Raw genomic sequence first — 21,954 nt, forward strand, 5'->3', positions numbered from 1 at the left:
GAGCCTGTGGGCCTGTCAGAGTCTCTCACGGGATGACTCTCTCATCTTGCCTTGGCCCAATCTTACTGGCCTTTTTGTTTTGTCTTGAGTGTTGGAGGTTGCCTCTCTTTTGAAAGAGCTTTTAAATCCCAGCAGGAGGCAGGCCCACCTTTTTGCATGTATTTCTACGAGTGTTTAGGGAAGTGAGCTGTTCTTTCTCCATTTTCCCCCCTTAGCCTGCCCAGTCCCCCTCTCCCATTTCAGGACCTAGACTGTTTCAGAGTCAGGAAAAAAAAAAAGAAAGAAAGAAAACCAGCATGAGGTAATTCAGTCATTTTTTCCATGAAGTCTGTCAGCTTTCTGGTCGAAGATCCGTTAGACTATCTTAAGTCAGATTTGGATGCCATAAAGTACCTACTCTGTTATCCTATTAACCATAATTTTCATAAGGGACCGAACTAACACATCTTTTACTAAAATAATTGACTGATTATATGTGATACCTGGCTAATGAGTATTTTTATTAGAAGCATGAAGTTTAAATTGCCCAGAACTATTTTAATACACTTTAGCTTACACACTTCCAAAATGTTTACCCATGACCACATTCTTAGGTAAGCTGCCATGTACTCATTCTCATTTAGGAGAAATTCATTAGTTGCTTTGTAGAAATAATATAAAGCTCAAGGCCACTGGGCACAGGAACCCGTCTCCTTTTATCTAACTGTATCTCTTATACTTTACCAGTCAGCACACAATACGTTCAGCAATTCCAGAATGACTTCATTTCCTTATTATAATCCCAGATAGGCAGTTAAATGGAAATAAAAAGTAATAAGAAATTTCTGTATACAAATGAGTCTTGATTTAAAAAAAAAAACCCAACTAAACTAAGTTTTTGTGAACCAAATTGTATTTACATTTTCGTCCACATTTAGTGGAATCGAACATCTCCTTGACTTGCTGCTTTTCCATGCAGAGGAGGGAGTCAAGGAACAAAGTTTCAGAAACAGAAAGATGCAAAGGTTAAGATGCTACGTCGATCTATTTGTGTTAAAAACCCCGAATACGTGGAGATACCCATAGCTGTATCTGGAGGCTCCCAGCCGACTCTCACACTCTGACAGTGGCTAAGCAACCCACGCTACCCCTCGTGGGATCATCTGGTCTTTTGGTGCGGGGTTGAATGGAGCAGCCCCAGACCACAGCGGGCCAGCCGTTGGGGGACAGTGGGGCTCACTGTGTCACAGCTGTGACTCAGAACAAGCCACACCCCGGTGCCTGATGAGACCGAACTTGCAGGCCAGTGGCTGATGCTTAAAGGCCGGCTTTTCACATGTGAACTTTGACAGGGGGAGGAGAGCCATTCATCTAACGAAGAATTTATTAATGAGGTAAAGGCCCTTGAAAAAGCAGTTTTGCGTTGCTAACGTCACTTCTACCCCAGTGCCACACGCAGAAAGACTCACGGAATCATCCCCAAGCGTTGCCATACGGTGTTCTCAAATAGTGGTCAAGTCCCATGAGCTAGGCTCGTGGAAATACTGAAAACTTGCTGAGTAATTCTTGGACACCAGTGAGTTTCATCCATTAAAAACATGCACAGTGTCTGGGGGCATTAGGATACTCAGATCATTTCGCCCTGAAATGATTTTGTGAATGAGCCAAAACTGGCAGTTTCAATGTAGTGGGTCAGATTCGTTTTCCCTTGGCCTAAGGTGTAGATTTCCAGCCCGCTGGCCCAGGCTCCCTGTTCCTAGCCTACTTCTTGGTGGCACCCTTGTCCCCCAGCCCAGAAGGTAACTCCGGGGGCTGTTACAGAGGTTGATGAGCCCTGATTGCTCTGTGTTGGGAGAAAGAGGGAGGAAGGAGGGGAGGGGTGGATTGAGGACCATCCTGAAACAGAGCACATGTTCATCCCCCAGGACCCGCAGATGTGTTCTCTGTGTATTTGGGGACCTGTATAGCTGGGGTGAATCCTAGCGGAGTGGGGCCTGCCCCTCAGTTGTCTCCCTATCATCCTAGCCCCGTGGGCCCATGAGATAAAAGTTCAAGTTGGGGGCCCAGCATATTCAATAATAATGAACAGTGCAAATTTCAACATTCTTTTTTTACTGTCTCCAGCAAAACGCTAAACGTTTTCTCATTTCTTGTTTAAATTAAAATTCCACAGTCTCTGCTTTGAACTGCAGTATGTTATCACTCCTGAGTCCCGGGACTCGGCTTGATGTAATTAAGGTATTATGTGTTAAAACCTGTGTGGCTAAGTTCTCTTGTTTACTTTGGGGAAAAGGAATGACAGGCACATACACAGTGTCTTAGGACTAATACTCCATTATAGATTAACTTGGAGTGTTAGGGGATGACTGGGCGTTATCTTAACAGACTTCTTCCCTTGAAGGTGGAGGGTGGGAGGAAGAATGAGATTTCACTGCAACAGCTTGCGTCTTCAGAATGTTCCCGTTACGCTGTTTTCGCTTCCTTGCAGAGATGCTCCGTTTTTGTTCTTGCTCTGTCCTTGAGTCCTGGCACTTAGCAGGGTCTCCACATCTGTTTACACTGAAACTAATGAAAAGCTTTTTGTAATACAGAAACCTGCCCTATATTGCTAAGCAATGAGCCCTTTTTCTTTTTAGTTGCCCCCCTCCCGCCCCGTTTCATACCTGTGTCTAGTCAAATGGCCTTTTCCGTCAGCGGTATCGTTTCCAACCAGTAGCTCTGTGTTTAGTCTCAATTTCAGGAAGATCCTGAGATCAGCTGCTTGTTTGAATGTTGTAAGGTATTCTTAGTTTAATCAGAAAAAGAGGGCAGGCGGTTCTTCCTGCAGTTCGAGGAGGGTGACGTGGCAGGCTGAGGTTTAAACTGTGGTGCAGAGGCCAGCTCGTTTCCGTTGCTACATCAGTTGCTTTACGCCATGGAGACCCACATAGATGGGCCCTGAGGGTAAGTCTCTGCAAGAGAACAGTGGAAAAGCTGTACCTGGATATTTGTACTGACCCTAAATTTCAGGTCCAGGGCTTGGCTTGAAGAGCATGAACTCCAGCATTAGAAACCCCATTCCCGGGGCGCCTGGGTGGCTCAGTCGGTTCAGCATCTGACTTCAGCTCACAGTCATGATCTCACGGTCCATGAGTTTGAACCCCACGTCGGGCTCTGTGCTGACAGCTCAGAGTCTGGAGCCTCTTTTGGATTCTGTGTGTGCCTCTCTCTGCCCCCCCCCCCCACACCCTCTACCCCCTGACACCTGCCGCTCACACTCTATCTCTCAAAATTAAATAAACATATATACATACGTACATAAATCCCATTCCTGCTGTGACAGTGGCTCTTTTGACGCTAAAAAGAGAACAAACTACTCACCCAGGGTCTGTGATCCCAGTAGGGGCCATGGCTAAGGGATCCACGTACATCCACTAGGGTAAGGATTTAAAGCATCTTCTGGGTTCTTAGGTTCTGCATGAAACACTTTGGAGATGGACCCATGAATATCCATGGACCCTGGTCCTTGGTCTGAAAGGCTGGGTCCTCAGCCAGATTCTCAGGCTTTCAGCAGCAGGCAGCGTTCCTTGGCGGATGTGGGCTAACTTCTGAGGCTCACGGTCCAAGTGTGTTCTGGGGGACTTGGGATGCTTCCCAGTGTATGAAAGTGGAGCCCCGGCCACGCACCGGGACTGTGACTGTTCCATGATGCCCGCAGCTGCAGCCTCGGCGTCCAAGGGCATCCAGATGTGGCCCCAAAAGGGAGCAGCCAGGCTTTAACGCTGTATAAAGTTCCTATGTGATGTGCTTTTTGTCTTTTCCTTCCGACACAGGGCCAAGCATACCTGCAAGAAAACGTTGCTGGAGGAGGTGCAGGAGCTGGAAACGAAGGCCAGAGTGATGGGCAAAGCGATGCTTCGGGACAGTAATGGGAAGAGGTGGGCCAGCGCCGGCCAAGAGCGTGGGGGGCTCCAGTTCTCCCAGCCCTGCTGCCTACTTTTCCATCCCACCTTGCTTTTCCTCTCCTCAGTTTTCCATGCGAGCATGGCATGCTCAGTTTTAGCCGTTTTGGGGATTCTCGAAGAATATAGTCACAGGCAGATTTAAATCGCATTGTCTCAGTGGCCACGTGAGATGCGGCCTGTCCCCGGGTAAAGCTGGGGGTTTTCACGGGGTCTGGGCATGGCCAAAACAGCCCGCGCGCAGAAAACAGAAATAGCAGCGATACTATCCTGAGGTGGAAAAGGTCTGTTTCAGTCTTGTTACCAAAGCTAGGCCTTTTGATGTTAGGCCCAATTATACTCAATGATGAGTATCTACCATGAAGGTTTGCATGCCGAATAATGTGTGTTTTTCATGTAAATCTTGTTACAGTTCATGGCAAGTGTACCTGGGGCCTTTCGTTGTGCTTTTACTGAATTGTGATTTTCTACTGGTGTTGAGAAAGTATCATGTGACGGTTGGGCGAGTTCACAGGAACAAATGCTATCGTTCCCTCTCCTTATTTCCCGTGGGACATCGGCCTCCTCTTTCCCATACCTAAAAGTTGGGCGTGTGAACAGCTTTTGATTAATCCTGTACGTCACAGTGTTATTAGATTGCATTTAGTTAAAGCCCGCATACTACCAAAGGAAGCTGACCTGGACCCAAGAACAACTTAGTATTGCCGTCTTAGACACATGGAATGTCTGGAAAACTCGGAGTGCCACTCTCCTATATGTGGGTTTAAGGAAATCTGTAGCTCACTGGCAGGAAAACAGAAATCTGCTAGCTGAAGACGTCTAGAGATTCCTACTGTGTGTCTTAATGTTTCAATTCTGTTGGATCCTACCATCTTCCAAAGCAATGAAGACAAAAGCATTTTCTTTTTTAACCCAGAGTTTGAGAACTATTAGGAATATAACTTCAAATAACTTCAGATACTTCAGGGAAGGAGTTGTAGAGCGTGTAGTTCAAGTTGTGGTTTTTGTGTTTGTTCATGACATTTTTTTTTAACAAGTGAGGCCATTAGCATTCATTAGATGGCAGCTGTGCCAGTCGCTGTAAAAAATAATCTGTCAACAAGACAAAAATCACTGTCTTCAATAAGCTGAAAGCCATGACTGGGTGGGGCCTGCTTGAAGCAGATCTATATAGAAGGGTTACACACGGCAGCACATGGCTAAGGCCTGCTCTGTCCGTTAGATACTTTAGGCCCAGTGCTTAACACCTACTAGATTTTCAAGGGCCTACAAAATTCTTTGAGACCTGAAAAAAAAAAAAAGTTCCTAGGCTCTAAAAATAGGGAGCAGCCTCGGCAAATTGAAATTAATAAGGGTTTAAAACTCTACAAAAGGCAGATCAGTCTTAGTAACTGTTAGATGTAATACGCATGCTGAGTTTTAGCATCTTTGAAAACAACTCACAGGGCCTCCTAGATCCCAAGCATGCTCGCATATACCCAGTGACTGCTGAGAGATCATAGGTAATTCCTAAGTAAAATGAGAATTTCAAAGCAAAATTCTAAAAACTCTTCTGCAGCATTTGACAGGAAAACCTTGCGCCCGGCGTGGCATAAGAATGCGCTTCGCCGTGTTTGATCCAACGTGGGGCCGGGGTCTCATTCTGGTCCGGGAGGTTAAAACAGGCCTGGACATGGGGTCGGTAGCGTGAAGGGCGTTCAGAGGAGGCGACAACCCGGGAGGTCATCTGGCGTGGGAGATGAAGGGCTTCACGTTGGAGATGGCATGGGAAACAGGGCTTGGAGGAGGCGGGCAGATGGAAATACTGAGTGTGTGTTTCCAGCAGAGGGAGCAGCCCGTGCAGAGGCACTGGTAGGATTGTGTGCCCGTGTGCATCCCCCGGAGATCTGGAGCCTGCGTGTGAATTCTGGCTTAGCTGTTTGCTGCTTAGCCGCGTGACCTTGGACAAGATATTTTACATAGTGAGATGGTCTCTTCATCTGTAACCGAAGACCAATATTTGGGAGAAGGCGGGTTGGGACTTGACGAAACAATACGGACCACACTGGGCAGGTCGCCTGACCCGTGGCAGGAGCAGTGTCCCCGCTGCTGGTCTTTAGTTTGGCTGGAGAGCTGTGATGTTGAAGGCGGATGCGGGCTGTGAGCCCATCCCTCCTTACAGTTCATAAAAAGAATGTCATTGTTAAAATTCACGTGTCCTGTTCAAAATGCACTTCTCAAGGTTCACATGAGTGTCCGAAAGTAATGAGAGTTTAAATGGGGCTTCCTACCTTCTGCACCTTCAAACCTGTTTTCTGATCACTCTGTAAACGTGACGATTGTGTGGCTGGAGTGATTGCGCAAGAACGTGAGTGTGCACCCCCACTCCGTGGCTCCGGTTCCCTTGGGCTCTCGTCGCGGTGTGTTGCCTCACTTTTGTGTTCCTAGCAGAAGATCATTCGGGGATGCCCCGCCTCCCATCATCCTCAGACCACCCCCCACCCCCGCCCCTGACCCACCACCATTTGTTTTTCCTCCCTCTTAATTGCTCCCAGATTTTCTGGGTGGTCCATTTGCAAACTAGATAGTGGCTACGGGCTGTTCTGATGTTGTCCTGCCTGGTCTCACAACTTTTCGTTCATCGCCTTTGTTTGCTCCTTTCACACCTGCCTGGATTCCTGTGCACCTCTGGTGCAGGGAGGCGTGGGGGCGGGTCAGCCCGGGAAGGGGTGGGGGAGGTTTCTTCAGCTCAGCCCTTCCTTGTAAAGACTTAGAGACGCCGTCGTTGAGAGATCCTGAGTGCTCTTCTCACATCCCCGTTTCTCATTACCCACCCCCCATCTAATATTTCACTTTACTCGCGCATCTGTCTTTGGCTGTTAGTCGGGCGCATCGTAGAAGCTCTGTAAATATTTGTTGACCGCCTGGAAATGTGAAAGCCCTGCGAGTTGATGGTTGGGCAGGGAGCGTGAGCCTGCACTATCCGTGCGGACCTCCCAGTCCCTGTTGTGTGGGCTCATGTGGAACGTGGCCCCAGAGAGATGCTGAGAGAGACATAGGTGGCCACTCGGCCCTTAGTGAGGGGGGCTTTTATCTCATGGCTTAAGAATGGAGCTAACAGAGTCACAGACAGGAGAGGCACGTAGGACATTAGCCTATGCATGCGCGGATGACAGCCCCCAGCCCATCCTGCTCGCCAGGTGTCCTCAACACCCCTAACCACGGGAGAGCTCGGAACGCCTTCCCTAGGGCCTCTCCAGGACATCCTGCCGAGTCATCAAAGCCAGGTCCGAGTCGCTGGCAAATACCGTAGCAGTTTTTCTCAGGAATGTAACTCACAAGAAATGGAGCAAAAATGTTTATGCATTAATCTTGAGAAGCCCTCTTGTGCCAAATCTGCAAGTATAATTTTGAAATGGTAGCTAGGGATTCTGTGTCCCTCTGTGGTCTTTAGCCATTCAATAAAATACTTTTAACTTACCGTTTGACTGATCTCGTCGAAGCCCCAAACTTCACACTCTTGGTAAACATGAAAATGTCATTAGCATGCCTCCACACTCCTGCATTAGCAAATCTTGACTTCTGAAATGAACCTGTGTCGTTGATGCATAATTAAACCTGTCCTCGTGACTTAGAGAAAACAGGCTGATAAAAAGATGACATCTGAGAATGAGACATCCAGAAAGTGCAGGGCAGTAAGAAAATGCCTACAGTGGTGAGCAGAAGTGTCTCGATTTTGTTTTGTCCTTCCCCGATGAAACATTTTTCTTGACGTATTGTTTGCATACCTCCCAAATACCAGACGCTTGTTAATATGTGCATTGTTAAGAATACCTTTCCCCAAACCGTCTTCCCCAGAAATCTTCACCAAGATATAACCAAGATAGAGTCTGTTATGCATTTCAGGACTTTGCTAAAGGGAATAAAAAGGAAAATAAATGAGCTAAAGGTTGGAATTCCTTCTTTCAGTGTTTTGGTAGTATTTTCGCTCTCTTTATTCCTGAAGTGGAACTCACGCAGTTTTTGTTTTTCTCTGGTGGAAGAAAATCTTCCAATGGCCACTTACCATTACAAATAGAATTGTTAAAAATGCCTAAGATGTCACGGAAGGGCGACAAACCTTTTTCCCCCTTACCTTGTTTTTCTTTCTTGGTACAAGGTAGGGGGTGTTCTGATGTTTTCAGTATGAGGGCAGTCGAGAAGAAAGGGGAATATATTTGGTGAAAACATCCAGTTTTCCAGTTATTTAATCTGAATAAACAACAAGGAGACCCTTTTGTTGTAGAACTTCTTTCTCTGCATCACAGTTGGTGGGAGGGGGTAGGATAAGGCCCTGTGCTGACTTTCTCCAGTTTCAAGGTCAAGGAGTTCTGGTTGCTGCCCTTGGCTTCCCCCAGCAAGTCGGTGGGATTCTCTTTCACTTAAGTGCTTCCCTGAAATATACTTCACTCTGTGCCCTGGTAGAGGTAGCCGGTGACTGGTCTTTGCCTCATGGTGAGCGATCACTGAGTCTCTTATTTGGTTTTATGTCCTCGTGAATGCTGATACATGGGCGCTGTGACCCCGGGGCTGAGCCAGCACACCCAGGGTAATCTAGACAGCCTGTCTGCCTCTTGGGAATTCAGGAGGGAAACGTGATTCACTCCCGTGTGTGGGTGCCACAGCCTGTGCTCACACAGCTTCCGTTTCATCAAGGGCTACCTCTAGGCAGATAGGCGGGGCGCTGGGCCAAGCCAGCCATCTGGGAATCCTAATGGAATGTTATCAGTGGAAAAATAGAGGCCGGAGCCTGAAACACATCAGCAAGATTTTCAAACACACCAAAGTTTATTCCTCCAGCCATCATTCACTGGGTGCTCTTTTAAAAACCAACCATATTAAAAAACAAAAACTCCCCAATACGTTTTGAGGTGAGTACTCAATTCAAAAAATGTCTACTACATGGGGCGCCTGGGTAGCTCAGTTGGTTGAGTGTCTTCCTTCAGCTCAGGTCACGATCTCGTGTTCGCGAGTTCAAGTCCCGCACTGGGCGCACCGCTCTCTATCAGATCTCACGGCTTCGGATCCTCTGTCCCCCTCTCTCTCTGCCCCTCTCCCGCTTGCATCCTCTCTCTCTCAAAATAATAAACGTTAAAAAAAAAATAATAAAAAAAAATAAATATCCACTTTGAGCTCTAGACAGAAATCCTTTGATGTGTAAAATAATATTTAAAAGCTCTTTGGTGTTAATACACCTCCCAGTCAAAATTGTACAACTGCTGAGTCAAAAGTGAGTGTGAGCGAGCCTCAAAATGTGAGATACACCAGCTTGGTTGTGTGTTATTTCCCCAATATAGACTTTATGTCATTTTAGGAAAAACGTTTTTTCCTCCTAGTATTGGCTGCTGGCAGCACCTGACTCTGTCTTACCCTTTGTTTCCCTTTCCCACACTTGTCCTCTCCCTAAAGTGTCTATTCGTTTTTTATTAGCTAAAAGGATAGGAAATTATGGCATCATTTTAGCAAGCCTCGCCAGGCCAGGTGGCAAATGTCTGCTTCCGACACCTGGTTAAGATTTCCTTCACTTCCAGCTGCATTTTTTCCATCACTGTGTCATGAAGCAGAGGAAAGAGTAGAGCACAGAGATAGACAGACCTGAGTTGGGCTCTGAGCCCCCCACCCCCCTCACTTAGCTGTGTGACCTTGGCTGGGTTAATAACTTCTCTGAACTTTAGCTTTCTCATCATAAAGTTACTTTGAGGTTTACATGAAATAATACAGATTAAATCTATAGCATATGGAGACGTTCAAAAAGTGTTAATACCCGTGTTGTCTCCTAACGTAGAAGCTGAATAACAAAGTTTCACTGGCCATTTTAACACATGTGGGTTTTTTTCAGAGCTCTTAGAGTGTGAGTCCAGCAGATTCTCTGGCTTGCGTCTTCGGGGTATGCCGCCCTTCCTCCCAACACCCTCCCCCCCCCCCCCCCCCCCCCCCGCAGGCTGGGGCAGAGGGCAGGGCTCCAGCTGAGCCCCAGGCACATCAGAGCTGTGTGAGCAAGCCACCATGAGTTTTGGGTCAAGGACACCGGGAGGGGGAGAGAGTTCACAACCCTGCCGGTTTCCCGAGTCAGGCTTGCATTTCTGCTTTTACTGACTCCACTTTGCAAAGAAGAGGGGTGCTCCCAGCCAGGCTGTGTCCCAAACCCAGACTGTCTGTACGAAGCACGTCTGCGCCTGAACCGGCCATCTCCCCTGAGAACCAGCCCATCCCTCAGAGTTTCCTGCCCCCATCGAGGACGAGTTGCCGCAATACCTCAGATACCCTCTCTGCATCATCCCGTCCCCTCTTTGCTGTCACGCGCGGCCGGGCTCCGGGGCTTGTAAACAGACCACCACTCCACCACCTGGGCCAATCCCCTGTTTCCGAGGCCAGTGGCTCCTTTGGTGCCCTGTCCCCCTGACCGGTCCCCCTGCTGTGGTGCCTGCCCGGCTCACTCCAGCCTCCACAGAGCCAAGACTGTTTCCTGCCGCTCCCTGGTCTAGAACCTTCCCTATTAGGTGTCCAACTGAGTGCAGGCCAGGGACACACACTGATTTCCGCCTCCTCTCCCTCTTTTTACCGGCGTGGGTCTTAGCCTCCTGCCTCCCCTTGCCTTCCCGAGCTTCCCCTCCCCAGGTTTGGTCACGCTGCTCTGCAGCCCATGCTGCATTCTTTTCTTTTCTTCTCTCTTCTGTTCTTTATTCTCAGGTTCGTTAACATCAGTGTAGCCTTGGCTTCAGGAGTAGAGTCCCGCGATTCATCGCTTACATGCGCCACCCAGTGCTCATCCCAACAGGTGCCCTCCCCAGTGCCCATCAGCCACGTTCCCCTCCCGCTCTGCATCAACCCTCAGTTTGTTCTCTGTGTTTGAGAGTCTCTTGTGGTTTGCCTCCCTCTCTGTTTGTATCTGATTTCCCCTTCCCTTCCCGTAGGTCCATCTGTTCAGTTTCTCAGATTCCACATGAGTGAAATCACGTGATATGTCTTCCTCTGACTTATTTTGCTTAGCATAATACCCTCCAGTTCCATCCATGTTCTTGCAAACGGCAAGATGCCATTCTTTTTCATCGCCGAGTAGTATTCCATCGCGTATCTAGACCACATCTTCTTTATTCATCAGTTGATGGACGTTTAGGCTCTTTCCATAATTTGGCTATTGTTGAAAGCGCTGCCATAAACATTGGGGTGTGTGCGCCCCTTTGATTCAGCACTCCCGTATCCTTTAGATAAGTTCCTAGTGGTGCAATTGTTAGATCGTAGGCCCCATGGGCCTTCTCTGTTGGCTGGTTTTAGGCAAGGGTGTCCACACTGGGTGGAGCTCTGGGCACTCAGGGACAAATGAGGCAGACCCTTGTCCTGGAGGGACCCGCAGCCCTGAGGACAAACGTTTCCACCTCCAGACATACCCTGACATCACTGAGTTGTCTCTGATTTCTCGCCACTACGATAATGTCAGCTTGGGCCACCTCTAACGCATTCGTTTTGAAAGTGTTTTCAGTTATTCAGATATTCAACATATACGGCAATTAGTGCAAAGAACCCCCCCACCCAGTTCTCGCTGCCCAGATTGAGCGCTTACCCAGATTTTGCCGACACCGCTTCATCTAGCTCCTTTTGGGCCCCATTTTTGTTTTGCTGATGCGTACAAAGCAAGTCCTAGATATCACATCTCACCCTTACTTACTTCACGATGCAGCTCTAAATCTCACACCATACATTTTCGCGTGTATTATTAATACGTTTATGCTTGCTTACGTTGTTACCTATAAACACTGTAACTCCAACGCCTATTATCACATCTAAAAAATTAACGCTAATCCGTTGGTATCGGTTGATACCCCGTCCACAAACAGATGTTCTGGATCCTGCCAGGCCTCCCTTTTGGGGGATTTGTTAGGTTTGTATGAGGGTCGAGGCAAGGGACCCAGGTAACCTTGGGTTGCTGTGTTTTCAAGTTTCTTTTTCTCTCCAGAAGCCCCCTGCCCTTCCTTGTTTTTCACGCCATGGGCTTAACAGAACGTCTGCCCCGTTTTCTTTTTCCCATGACGGTTGTCACCACATGCTGTAAATGAGTTTGCTCCTATCCGAAGAGGTGGCCCAGCCTCAAGGAGGTGGGGTCGCCTTCCTGCCACACACCAGTGTCACCCAAGCAGAGTCAGAGACCAGACCCTCATCTTCGACTCCAGGCCTCCTTCCACAAAGCCAAGGTTTTGCGAGCCACCCAAGTGCATCCATTTCTAATTACATCTCATTTGGAGTGCCTGGAAAGCAGTGGAGCCCCCAGAGATCAGGAGGGGTGGCCGCCTGGGAGCAGGCATCCGATCGACCGGAGGCCAGAGGCCTTGGGGAGGGTTTTGGGGGGGGGGGATGGTCAAAGTCTGTGCTCCGAGGAAGCTAGAAAATAATAGTCGAATGCTGGCGCCTTTTCCGTCCCTAAATGCAGAAGGAACATGGAACAGACATGGGGACCGCCCTCCTCTAAAGGAATACGGAAGCCAGTCTGTCCACATCAGAGCAAATAAAAACAGAGGAGTTCACAAAAGCTGTCAGCCGTTGTGATCCGATTCAGAAAAGAGAAGCCTTGTTGAGGAAGGTGATTTCCAGCCAGAATCACCTTAACGGAGACGAGGATGGTCTATAAAAGAAATCCGTTGGGTGGATTTAATCCCGTGTAGGGAAGAACCCTGGGCAAGGCCTGAAGCAGCAAACGTGTCAGTGGAGACAACAGGGAGAGCTGCTCAGAGCAATCGGAGAGTCCACTGCACCCCCAGGCAAGGCCGGTGAAATCTGCAGCCTTGCTGACAAATAGCACAGGTGAGGAAATGCATTCTAGAACAAAGGGAGTAAAAGGTCCAGGAAATTACAGAAAGGCTCACTGGATTACCCAAATGGGGATTTCTGGTGACTGCATCCTGGGCACAGGAAAGAGAGGATGAGGAAACTCAACCCGTAAGGAAGTAAAACACCTAATTAGCATTTACCTAATGCCTAAGCTGCCTGTGTCAACTAAAAATAATTGGTTCTCTGTTATCTTACGGACGGTAACTCCCAAGTGCCTTTGTTGTTGTTGTTGTTGCTGCTGCTGTTGTTGTGGTTGTTGTGGACAGGTGTTCAATAATTTAAGAAAACTTTCATAAATACCTTTTGTCATTTGTTATGAAGCAAGAAAAGGACTTCTTGTGCCCTTTAAGTGGCACGTTAGCTGTGCTAGAAATGGGCGCAGCAGCTGAGCCGCTGTAGTCAAAGTGTTGCAGAATCTTGATGCGATTTGTGCAAGAGGGCGAGGAAACCCTTGTCTCCCTGTGTTGCAGGGAGTGAGTTGATGGATACGGAGGCAGGTTAGTGTCAGTCCGTGGTTTGCTAGGAACACGTCCCCAGAATCTAGTTCCAGGATGACTTAAGAAAATTTATTTTTCCGACCGTGACTTAAGTTAGTTTAATGTCCTCTTTTCAAAAATCATTTTTACTCGAGAAGTTAATGTTCAGTAACTCGTGCTGGTGGTTCATCACATCCCCTGTAAAGCAGGACAAAATATTCTAATCCTTTTTTTTTTTTTTTTGCAAGTCAGTTTTATTTAACCCATTTGAACAACAATACAAACAGGAGGTAAATTTAAGGAAAAAAAAAATTTTTTTCGTGGTGTAGGTCTTATCATTTGAATAGTGATATTTCACATTCCAAGCAGAGATTCGTTCTTCAGGAGGTTTTTAGAAGATCTTGGCTAATCACTCCTCTACTTCATTATCAGTGAGTGTCTGCTTTTTAGTTTGACTCCCTCCTCCTCCCTACCTCCAACTGTGATGGTAAAGCATTCCAGCCAGCAGAAAACAGATGACCGCAAACACCCATTCTGAAATCGAGTTACAATTTAAACATAATCCAGGAACAGCCAGACTCCTCTGCTCCGTTCTCAATGGGCCCGTCCTGACCCCTTTGGGAGACTGAGGAAAGAAGAAGAGACCTTCTGGCCCCGAAAGTACAGATGCAAAGTTGCTTTTGTAGTACATTTAAGAGAATTGTTGAATCCCCTGGATGTATCAGACTTCTGGAGGAAAAAAGAATTCAAGGGGCAGTGCTGGACTTTTTTTTTTTTTAATTTTTCTTTTTCTTTCTTTCTTTCGTTCTTTCCTTCCTTCCTTCCTTCCTTCCTTCTTGTCTGTTTTTGCCCCCGACGCTACTCTGAACATGCACCCCCAAGTCCCAGGTGTGGTCCTTGTTGTACAGCACAGTAGTGTGGCATCTCTATGCCTGGAACCTGGAAAGCCACTTAAGGGCCATTGGGTCACCAGGTCATTAGGTGACTGTGACATCATTGACCCTGTAGTAGACGACTCAGAATTTGTAAAAGTTATTGCTCAGAGATGATCATCGTCGTGAGAATTGCTGCATTTAGCAATAGGTGTGTTGAACTTTTGGAGAGATTTCTCTAGTAATAAAAACGGGGTGGGGGGGGGGAATGGATGTGTCTCTGCTAGTGAGCAGAAGAGTGAATCCTTCTGGAGGCCAGGACGCGGGAGTGACTGCTTATTTAAGAGCCTTGGTGGTTTAGCCATTCAGTTAGTTGCAATTATGTCTTCCCTTTCTAACAAGGCAGTGATAATACGGTTATTCAGTGTTTATTCTCTTGCCCTAGCAATTAGGATTGGCTCAAGGCACCTTAGGGGGTGGTAATTGGGAATTCACACTTGCTAATGAGTAAACATGTTGGCTTCATAGCAAATAGAATCACTGATTGGCTTAATACGGGACAAGTCACTTACTCATCATGCAGCAGACATTTATTGAAAACCGAGGACGTGCCGGGCCAGGGTGTGGCATAGGATGAAACAGACAGGTCCCCACCGTGTTAGAGCTTACATCCCAGTGAGGGTCACACGCAGCGAACAAACAGCGAATAAACTCGAGATTCAGTGGTGACTGGTGTGAGGAACATGGAACAGAGGTTTGTCACGGGGAATGAATGGGTTTACGTGTCAGGAAAGTCTCTCAAGATGTCACTTAGAGACCTAAATAAAACACATAGCCAACCCAACAAAGATCTGGGGAAGCGGCATCCCAGACGGTGGAAAGTGTTGGTGGTCTGGCTGGGGCCTGTAAAATTCAGGGCAAAGTCACCTAAGAGGCAGCAGAGAGATTTGCAGGGAACGATAACGGATCAGGATTTCAGCCACCAGGAGCCATGGAAATGGCTCAAGCAAGAGAAATGCATGACTGGATATTGTAAAATACATGATTGCCATGCCATTTTAAAGCCACAGTAGAACAAATATATATATATATACATATATAAGATATATAAATATAAAATAGTACATAAAATACAGATAAATAATATATATAATATATATATATGTAAAAGTGAAAGTAAAAAAATAAGAAAGCACTTTGGTATGAATTTATTGTAACAGTTAAAACTAACACATTTGTTTTAAGGCCAATTAGTAGTAACAGTGAGAAGATTTTTAAAATGACAGAAATTTAAAATAAGTTTTATGGAGGACAGATGTCTTATCTTATTTTTTTTTCTACTTTCTTTTGGGTTCTATTGAGAAAAGCCCTGATGTACAAAGAGTAGTTGCCATTCACAGTTAACCATGGGAACCTCAGACCATGTTTTCTTTTTTTGTTGTTCTTGATTATATTTAATGTAATGATATATTTGCTTAATATGCAAAGTAATATAAGTAATATATAAATATATTATTAAATAATTGATTATTTTTAGAATTATTAAATATAAGCATAAATAATATAGAAATAATTTATATCAATAATATGTTTGCCTACATTTCTTATATACGTATATCATATAAAGAGGCTACCGATGGTTTACATAAGCACTACAGTCCTCTAAACTAGCCTCATCTGATAAAGTGATTGTTCTCTTGTTACGCGACTGACTTATGCAGACAAGAATATGGTCAAGCGATGCACTTGGAACAGAATAGGCTAATTGCCAGTATTGTTTTAGCTATAATGGACACATAATGCTTTTTTAAAAATACCAATATACAACTACAACCTTTCTAATACGTGGCCTGTTTATAAGACTGAATGTAAGAAACTTTAATCTGAGATCTTTATAGAAGCAAGTTAATTTGAAAACATTTGCAGCTTTTAATATTAAGGTCTGGTGTGTCTTACATGAAATATTTATAGGTTCTTATTTTATATTCTTAATTTTTTTTTACGTTTCTTTTTGAGAGAGAGAGAGCACAAGCAGGGGAGGGGAAAACACACACAGAGAGAGAGAGAGAGAGAGAGAGAGAGAGAGAGAAACCCAAGCAGGCTCCCGCATTGTCAGCGCAGAGCCTGATGCAGGGCTTGAATTCATGAACCGTGAGATCATGACCTGAGCCGAAACCAAGCATCAGACACTCAACTGACTGAGCCACCCAGGCACCCCACGTTCTCATTTTAAATGTTTTTACAAATATTCAATGTATAGAGAATGCAACTTAAAAGCTAGTGGTTGAAGGGTAGTGAACAGTACTATAACCTTAAAAGTACTTATCCCTGTATTTCAATTGAGTCACAATGTCCAGAAGCATACGTTCAAAAAATTTGAAGGCTTTGGTAAGAATATACACTTTAGAGGGGCACCTGGGTGGCTCAGTTGGTTGAGCGTCCGACTTCAGCTCAGGTCATGATCTCACAGTTTGTGGGTTCAAGCCCCGTATTGGGCTCTGTGCTGACAGCTCAGAGCCTGAAGCCTGCTTCAGATTCTGTGTTTCCTTCTCTCTCTGCCCCTCCCCCGCTCACACTTTGTCTCACTCCGTTTCTCAAAAATAAGTCAATGTAAAAAAAAAAATTTTAAGAATATACACTTTAGAGAAAATAAAACACACATAACTATTTTAATATCACTTACATATCTAGTTGAGGCATATAAAATGAATGGCTTAAATTTTTTTGGTATTTAAATTAAAAAATATAACTTAAGCAAGAGTTTTACATGCACTCATTTAATTCATTGATAAATATAACCTTTCATCACCACTGAAATAAAAAATTTTCAATTCTGCTGCACACTTCTTTTTTCCAGTTTGTCACAAATAGTTAAGGTTCCAGATGGAAAAAATGTTAGCTATTCTAGGTATTTCTAGATTGATAGTTGTTTATTTTTTTTTTTAAGTTATTTATTCATTTTGAAAGAAAAAAAAAGATCCCAAGCAGGCTCCACACTGATAGTGCAGAGCCCGACTGGGAGCTCTGTCTCACGAACCCTGAGCTGGGACCGGAGCCGAAATCGAGTTGGACGCTCAACCGACTGAGCCACCCAGACGGCCCCCATGGTTGTTTTGTTCATTAAAGCATTGGAATGTCACCCAGACCTTTTGTCATCCTGGCGCTATCCTACCTGTTCAGAAAGCATTTGCTTTTCTGAAAAGACCTGAGGGCAGCAACTTGCTGAAGGCGCTTTTGTCACACGCGACTTTGGGACCATTGTCCACGCTCACACATCTGTTGAAAACTGAAGACATAGCCAAGTTGCCACAGGCTGGAGACAGAGCCCTTTGCCTGCTTCCCAGGTGACACAGTGTCTCTCACCAGGTGCAGAAGATCAAAGACACTAGAGCGCTCAGAGCACAGGGGCGTCGGACGGGATTGTGAGCGAGCTGCTCCCTACCATGTTACTGGACAAATTGGTTGTATTCTTTGACCGGACGTCTACAGATCTTCTCTATGCGGGAGCGTTGGAGACATGTTGGCTTCCCGAAGTAAAACCCAAGTGAGCTTTTTGTTCGATAACCCAGAGAAATGCTGCAGCCACAAGTTTCTGCTCCATTTCGGCCACTGCTGCTTTGTGTCCACGGACCACACGGGCCTGGGTCAACCGGCTGAAGACCACGTTGCTACTGTTCCTCAAAGCTTTCCACTTTAGTTTCTTCGGTACGTGGAAATGAAAATACATGCATAGCCTCGACAACCATTGATGTGTATGTGTTCTCTTTTGTTGAGGAATGTCTAGGGGAAGAGTGCACTGTGTCTCATTCTGGATAAAGAATTTTCCTGAGGATCTTCAGGGACTTTTTTTCCATTAAGCCCAGCAGACATCCTCATTTATGTACTTCAGATGCTCGGTTCTTATTGTTCCTTAGGTGACTTTTTCTTCTTCCTTTTATGTAGTATTCTCAGAGGGCATAACCACACCATTCCATCAAGTTTACTTCATTGTTCTGTCACTGCTGGATTCCTTGCATTAATTTCTTTCTCGAACACGCCAGCTTATACTTAAACCGTGCATAGATCTCCTGTTTTCTGACTTTAGTTCTTTTATAGCTCTGTTGGAACATGTCCAACGTATGACATCATTAGAAATGCTGCGTAGGCTCTGAGATGGACCTTCTGTTTATCGCCTTGATTTTCTGTGCTGCCATTCACGTGTGTGCGCGTGTGTGTGCGCACGCAGCACGTCTCATCTGCTACCATTTGCAACAACAAAAGAACATCCACCATTTACAAGAACGACAACAACAAAAATGAAGTTACAACAAAAGAAAAACCTGATCATTGAATTTATAGTCGATTTTTGTCATTTGTTCTCCCCGGACTGTGTCCACCCATCTGTGAGCAGGACAGGACATGATGGCACCTCTCATTTTTTCCTTCTATAAGCCATTACCCATTCATATCCAATCTCTTCCAAACATTTTGCACAAAAATGCCGACAAGTAGTTTCATGGCTTTTTGTAATGTCTGTGAGTGGGTATATCCTGTTGTCGAAGGTCACGTTATAAGAGCAGATTTCTCTGACGGAACCTTGTCTTCTCAGAGCCTTCTCTGATAGAACCTCCTTCTAGTCTTCAGGGGTCAGCCTGGATAAAAGTGGAGCTTCTGGTAACTTTCCACACCCGGTTTCTCGTACACGTTCGCTCACTCAGAGATGCCAATATTGTCATCCTTTGTGGTGATGCTAATCCAGGCAAGAGCACGTATTGAGCCTTGCGTTTTGCCAGAGATCATGCTAGGTGATGAAGAAATAGGAAAAGAATAAAGTGATGATGTCAGATGGGCAGGTAGAGAATGGGAATACAGTGTGAAAAGTGTTTTAAGAGGGTATTGGAGAGACTGAGAGAGCCCAGTGCAAGTTAGAATTTGTTAGCAGGGGGCAAAGCAGGGGAAGAGGATTTTGGCTGTAGAGAAAAACTCTGCAGAGTTCTCCGGGCACAATGAAAAGGTTAGTGTGATGGGCCAGGAGTCCACGTGGTGGTGAAAGTTTAGGTTGGATAAGTAGGTAGGGACCAAATTACATGGCCTATGATGAGGCTGGGGTTTTATTCTATAAGCCACAGGGAGCCATTAAAAGCCTCACTAATTAGAAATAGCTGTAGAACGAGGGGCGCCTGGGTGGCTCAGTCGGTTAAGCGTCCGACTTCGGCTCAGGTCATGATCTCACGGTTCGTGGGTTCCAGCCCCGAGTCGGGCTCTGTGCTGACAGCTCGGAGCCTGGAGCCTGTTTCAGATTCTGTGTCTCCCTCTCTCCCTGCTCCTCCCCTGCTTGTGCTCTCTCTCTCTCTCTCTCAAAAATAAACAAAGATCCAAAAAAATTTAGATATAGCTATAGGCTGAGATCTCATGAGTGGCGAATATTAAACAGAATCACTTGGCCTTTCTTCACCAAGATCTCTACAGTTTGCCCATACAAAAGCAAGTGTAGATGTCTCCAGAATGTCTCTGCCATGCAAGGTTGTACCAGGACATGCCTATTTAATCCCCTGCTCTAAAACGATTTACGTCATAGGAAGGTTTTCTTACAGTGGTTTCACACCCTTTTTGAGGAGAGAGAAAAATTGTAGGTTACTACCTGCTTGACACATAAGCAGTAAGCAACCAAATATGCAAACGTAGGGTAATGCCCCCTTGGGCTGACCTCCAGCCCGGGGGACTTCATGACTCTCCTAATGTGGAGAATGCAGTTTCTCACATAAAGCCTAATGGGTAGCTATTCATGTAACACATATGTTACACGTTCATAGAACATATATATTACGTGGTCATATAACATACGTGTTATACGTTCATATGACATTATGTCCCATGTTCATATGACATACACATTCTACGTTCATATGACGTAACAGTTATAAATAATTTATGCTGATTACAAGAATAGACAAAATGGTAAAACCTAGATTACTGTTATGAATTATATCCAAAAGCTATACCTATATCCCAAAACAATAACTCTATGCAAAAATAACCGCTAGGTGTACCTCAGGGTCACGAGGCCAAGAATAAACAGCCAAGTCCCATCTCCTCCTCTTCATACTTTTTCAACTTACTCTCCCTGTCGCTCTCCCAGGCATACATTCTTGGTTCCTCAAAGTCTGTCCTTGGGCCAGTGGCTTGTCATTGTTTTGGAACAAGAAACCTTGTATCAGTAGAGACTGCCTCCAGTTGCAAATAACAGAGGCCCCCGTTCAAACCACCTTCCAGGTCTTGAGAAGTCCCGGCTGGTACAATTTGAACATCCCGCTGGAGGGCAGTCATGGCTGATGGATCCCTGGCCAGGAATGTCACCGGGGCCCAGAGTCTTTCCACGTTGCTCCAATACTTCATACTAAGTCTGCTGCAGCCCCTGACATGATCACAGGGAGATCATCCCACATGAACCTTGTTCACAACCATTGAAAGGAGAGTTTGCCCCTGACAAATCGTTCACGAGTTTCTGTTTTTCTGGAAGGGGCCATCCTGCACCAATCCCTACAGTCAGGGAAATGCCATGGTGGATGCTTGAGGTCTGGATTACCAGCATCCATCCATGTAGGAATGTAGGAACTCCATGTAGGAGTGCTCCTCAACAAGGGGGGAAAGAAAAGGATGTTGGTGGGGACGTTACATGCAACTTATCATACATACATACATACATACATTACAGGCCTCTGAGAATCTGATGAAAGCATGTCTTGTCTCTCTACATGTCAATTTTGCATTAGATTTTTAGGGGATTCACTCACCTCCTAAAGACTGTCATTCTTTATCTCAGAAAAATTACATCTCTTCCAGAGCAGAGATGCATCTTAGATTTTCACGTTCTCCTGTACTCTGTATCCATTCTGGAAGCGCACCATCTAACACTGGAGGTCAGTTGTGGTTTTTATTTGCTGTTTCATAATTTTTACGGATGACCCGGAGACAGGTCAAGTAATAAGATGTGAGCGATTAATTGCAAACATCCAATTCATTCTTTAAATCCATCATCCAAGGTTTCTTTCCATTGGGAAAGAAAAGGAAAATGTGTTCCCCCGCCCTGTGCCCCACCTGTTTTATTTTCTACCACATCTTTCCTGATGCTATCCCAACATCAGCTGCAATGAATCTTTCCACAGACTGGTAGGAACCAAGAATAAGGTAATCGGCCAGACCTGTCAGAACAGCCTCACGCTGTGGGATCCGGGTGAGCCTTTTCAGTGAGAACTCTTCTCCAAACTGGAAAACATGAGCAAGCCGTGCTGTGGACAGCCATCTTACTTTGAAATTTCAAAAGAAAGGGTTTGCCAGGAACACCAGGCAGGTTTCGCAGCTCTTCTGCCTGGAAGAAGCCGAGGACCTGACCTCTGGAGAGCCCCTTGTGCATTGTCTGTCCGTGTGCTTATCGGTAAACCCTGCTTTAAAAGTAATAAAAGAAGACCCTGGCAAAGTTTGCATGGTGTTGCCTCACTCCCCGTGTTCGCCTTGAAGACCCTTCTCTAAAGAAGAGACCAGAGAGGATTTGACGGATTGCCAAGCCCATCCGTGGCCACCGGCCAGGTGGAGTTGGGGGGTCATATTTCCGAGCTCTCTGCAACCCAGGCTGTAGGTCTGGCTCTCAATCTGGACAGCCGTCAAATGGCACCAGATAACTAAATGTTCATTTTCCTTTTCTGTTGACCTTAACGATCAGCTCCAAGGTTTCTTAAAAGGCAGCTGTGGTATGGTTCCTGCTTGTTCCACACAGAATTGTTCTGCAGGTGTGGCCTCAACTTGAACAATTTTTGCACACTTGTTCTCAAATGGCTGATTTGAAAACCCACTGTTTGCACTCACTTC

The 21,954-nt window shown here is 45.8% G+C and overlaps 1 protein-coding gene across 5 annotated transcripts in view; it reads left to right on the forward strand.

Annotated features, from left to right (window-relative positions):
- The window catches only part of LOC122480709 (phospholipid-transporting ATPase IB), a 606,753-nt gene that overhangs the window by 552,360 nt on the left and 32,439 nt on the right, over positions 1–21,954 (forward strand). For all 5 annotated transcript variants that reach the window (XM_043575482.1, XM_043575463.1, XM_043575477.1 and 2 more), the window contains one exon: positions 3,792–3,896. In XM_043575482.1, the coding sequence (XP_043431417.1) occupies positions 3,792–3,896 (105 nt within the window). The remainder of the gene's footprint in view (positions 1–3,791; positions 3,897–21,954) is intronic.

This window comes from Prionailurus bengalensis, chromosome A1 (genome assembly GCF_016509475.1).
Source record: "Prionailurus bengalensis isolate Pbe53 chromosome A1, Fcat_Pben_1.1_paternal_pri, whole genome shotgun sequence".
Taxonomy (NCBI): Eukaryota; Metazoa; Chordata; class Mammalia; order Carnivora; family Felidae; genus Prionailurus; species Prionailurus bengalensis.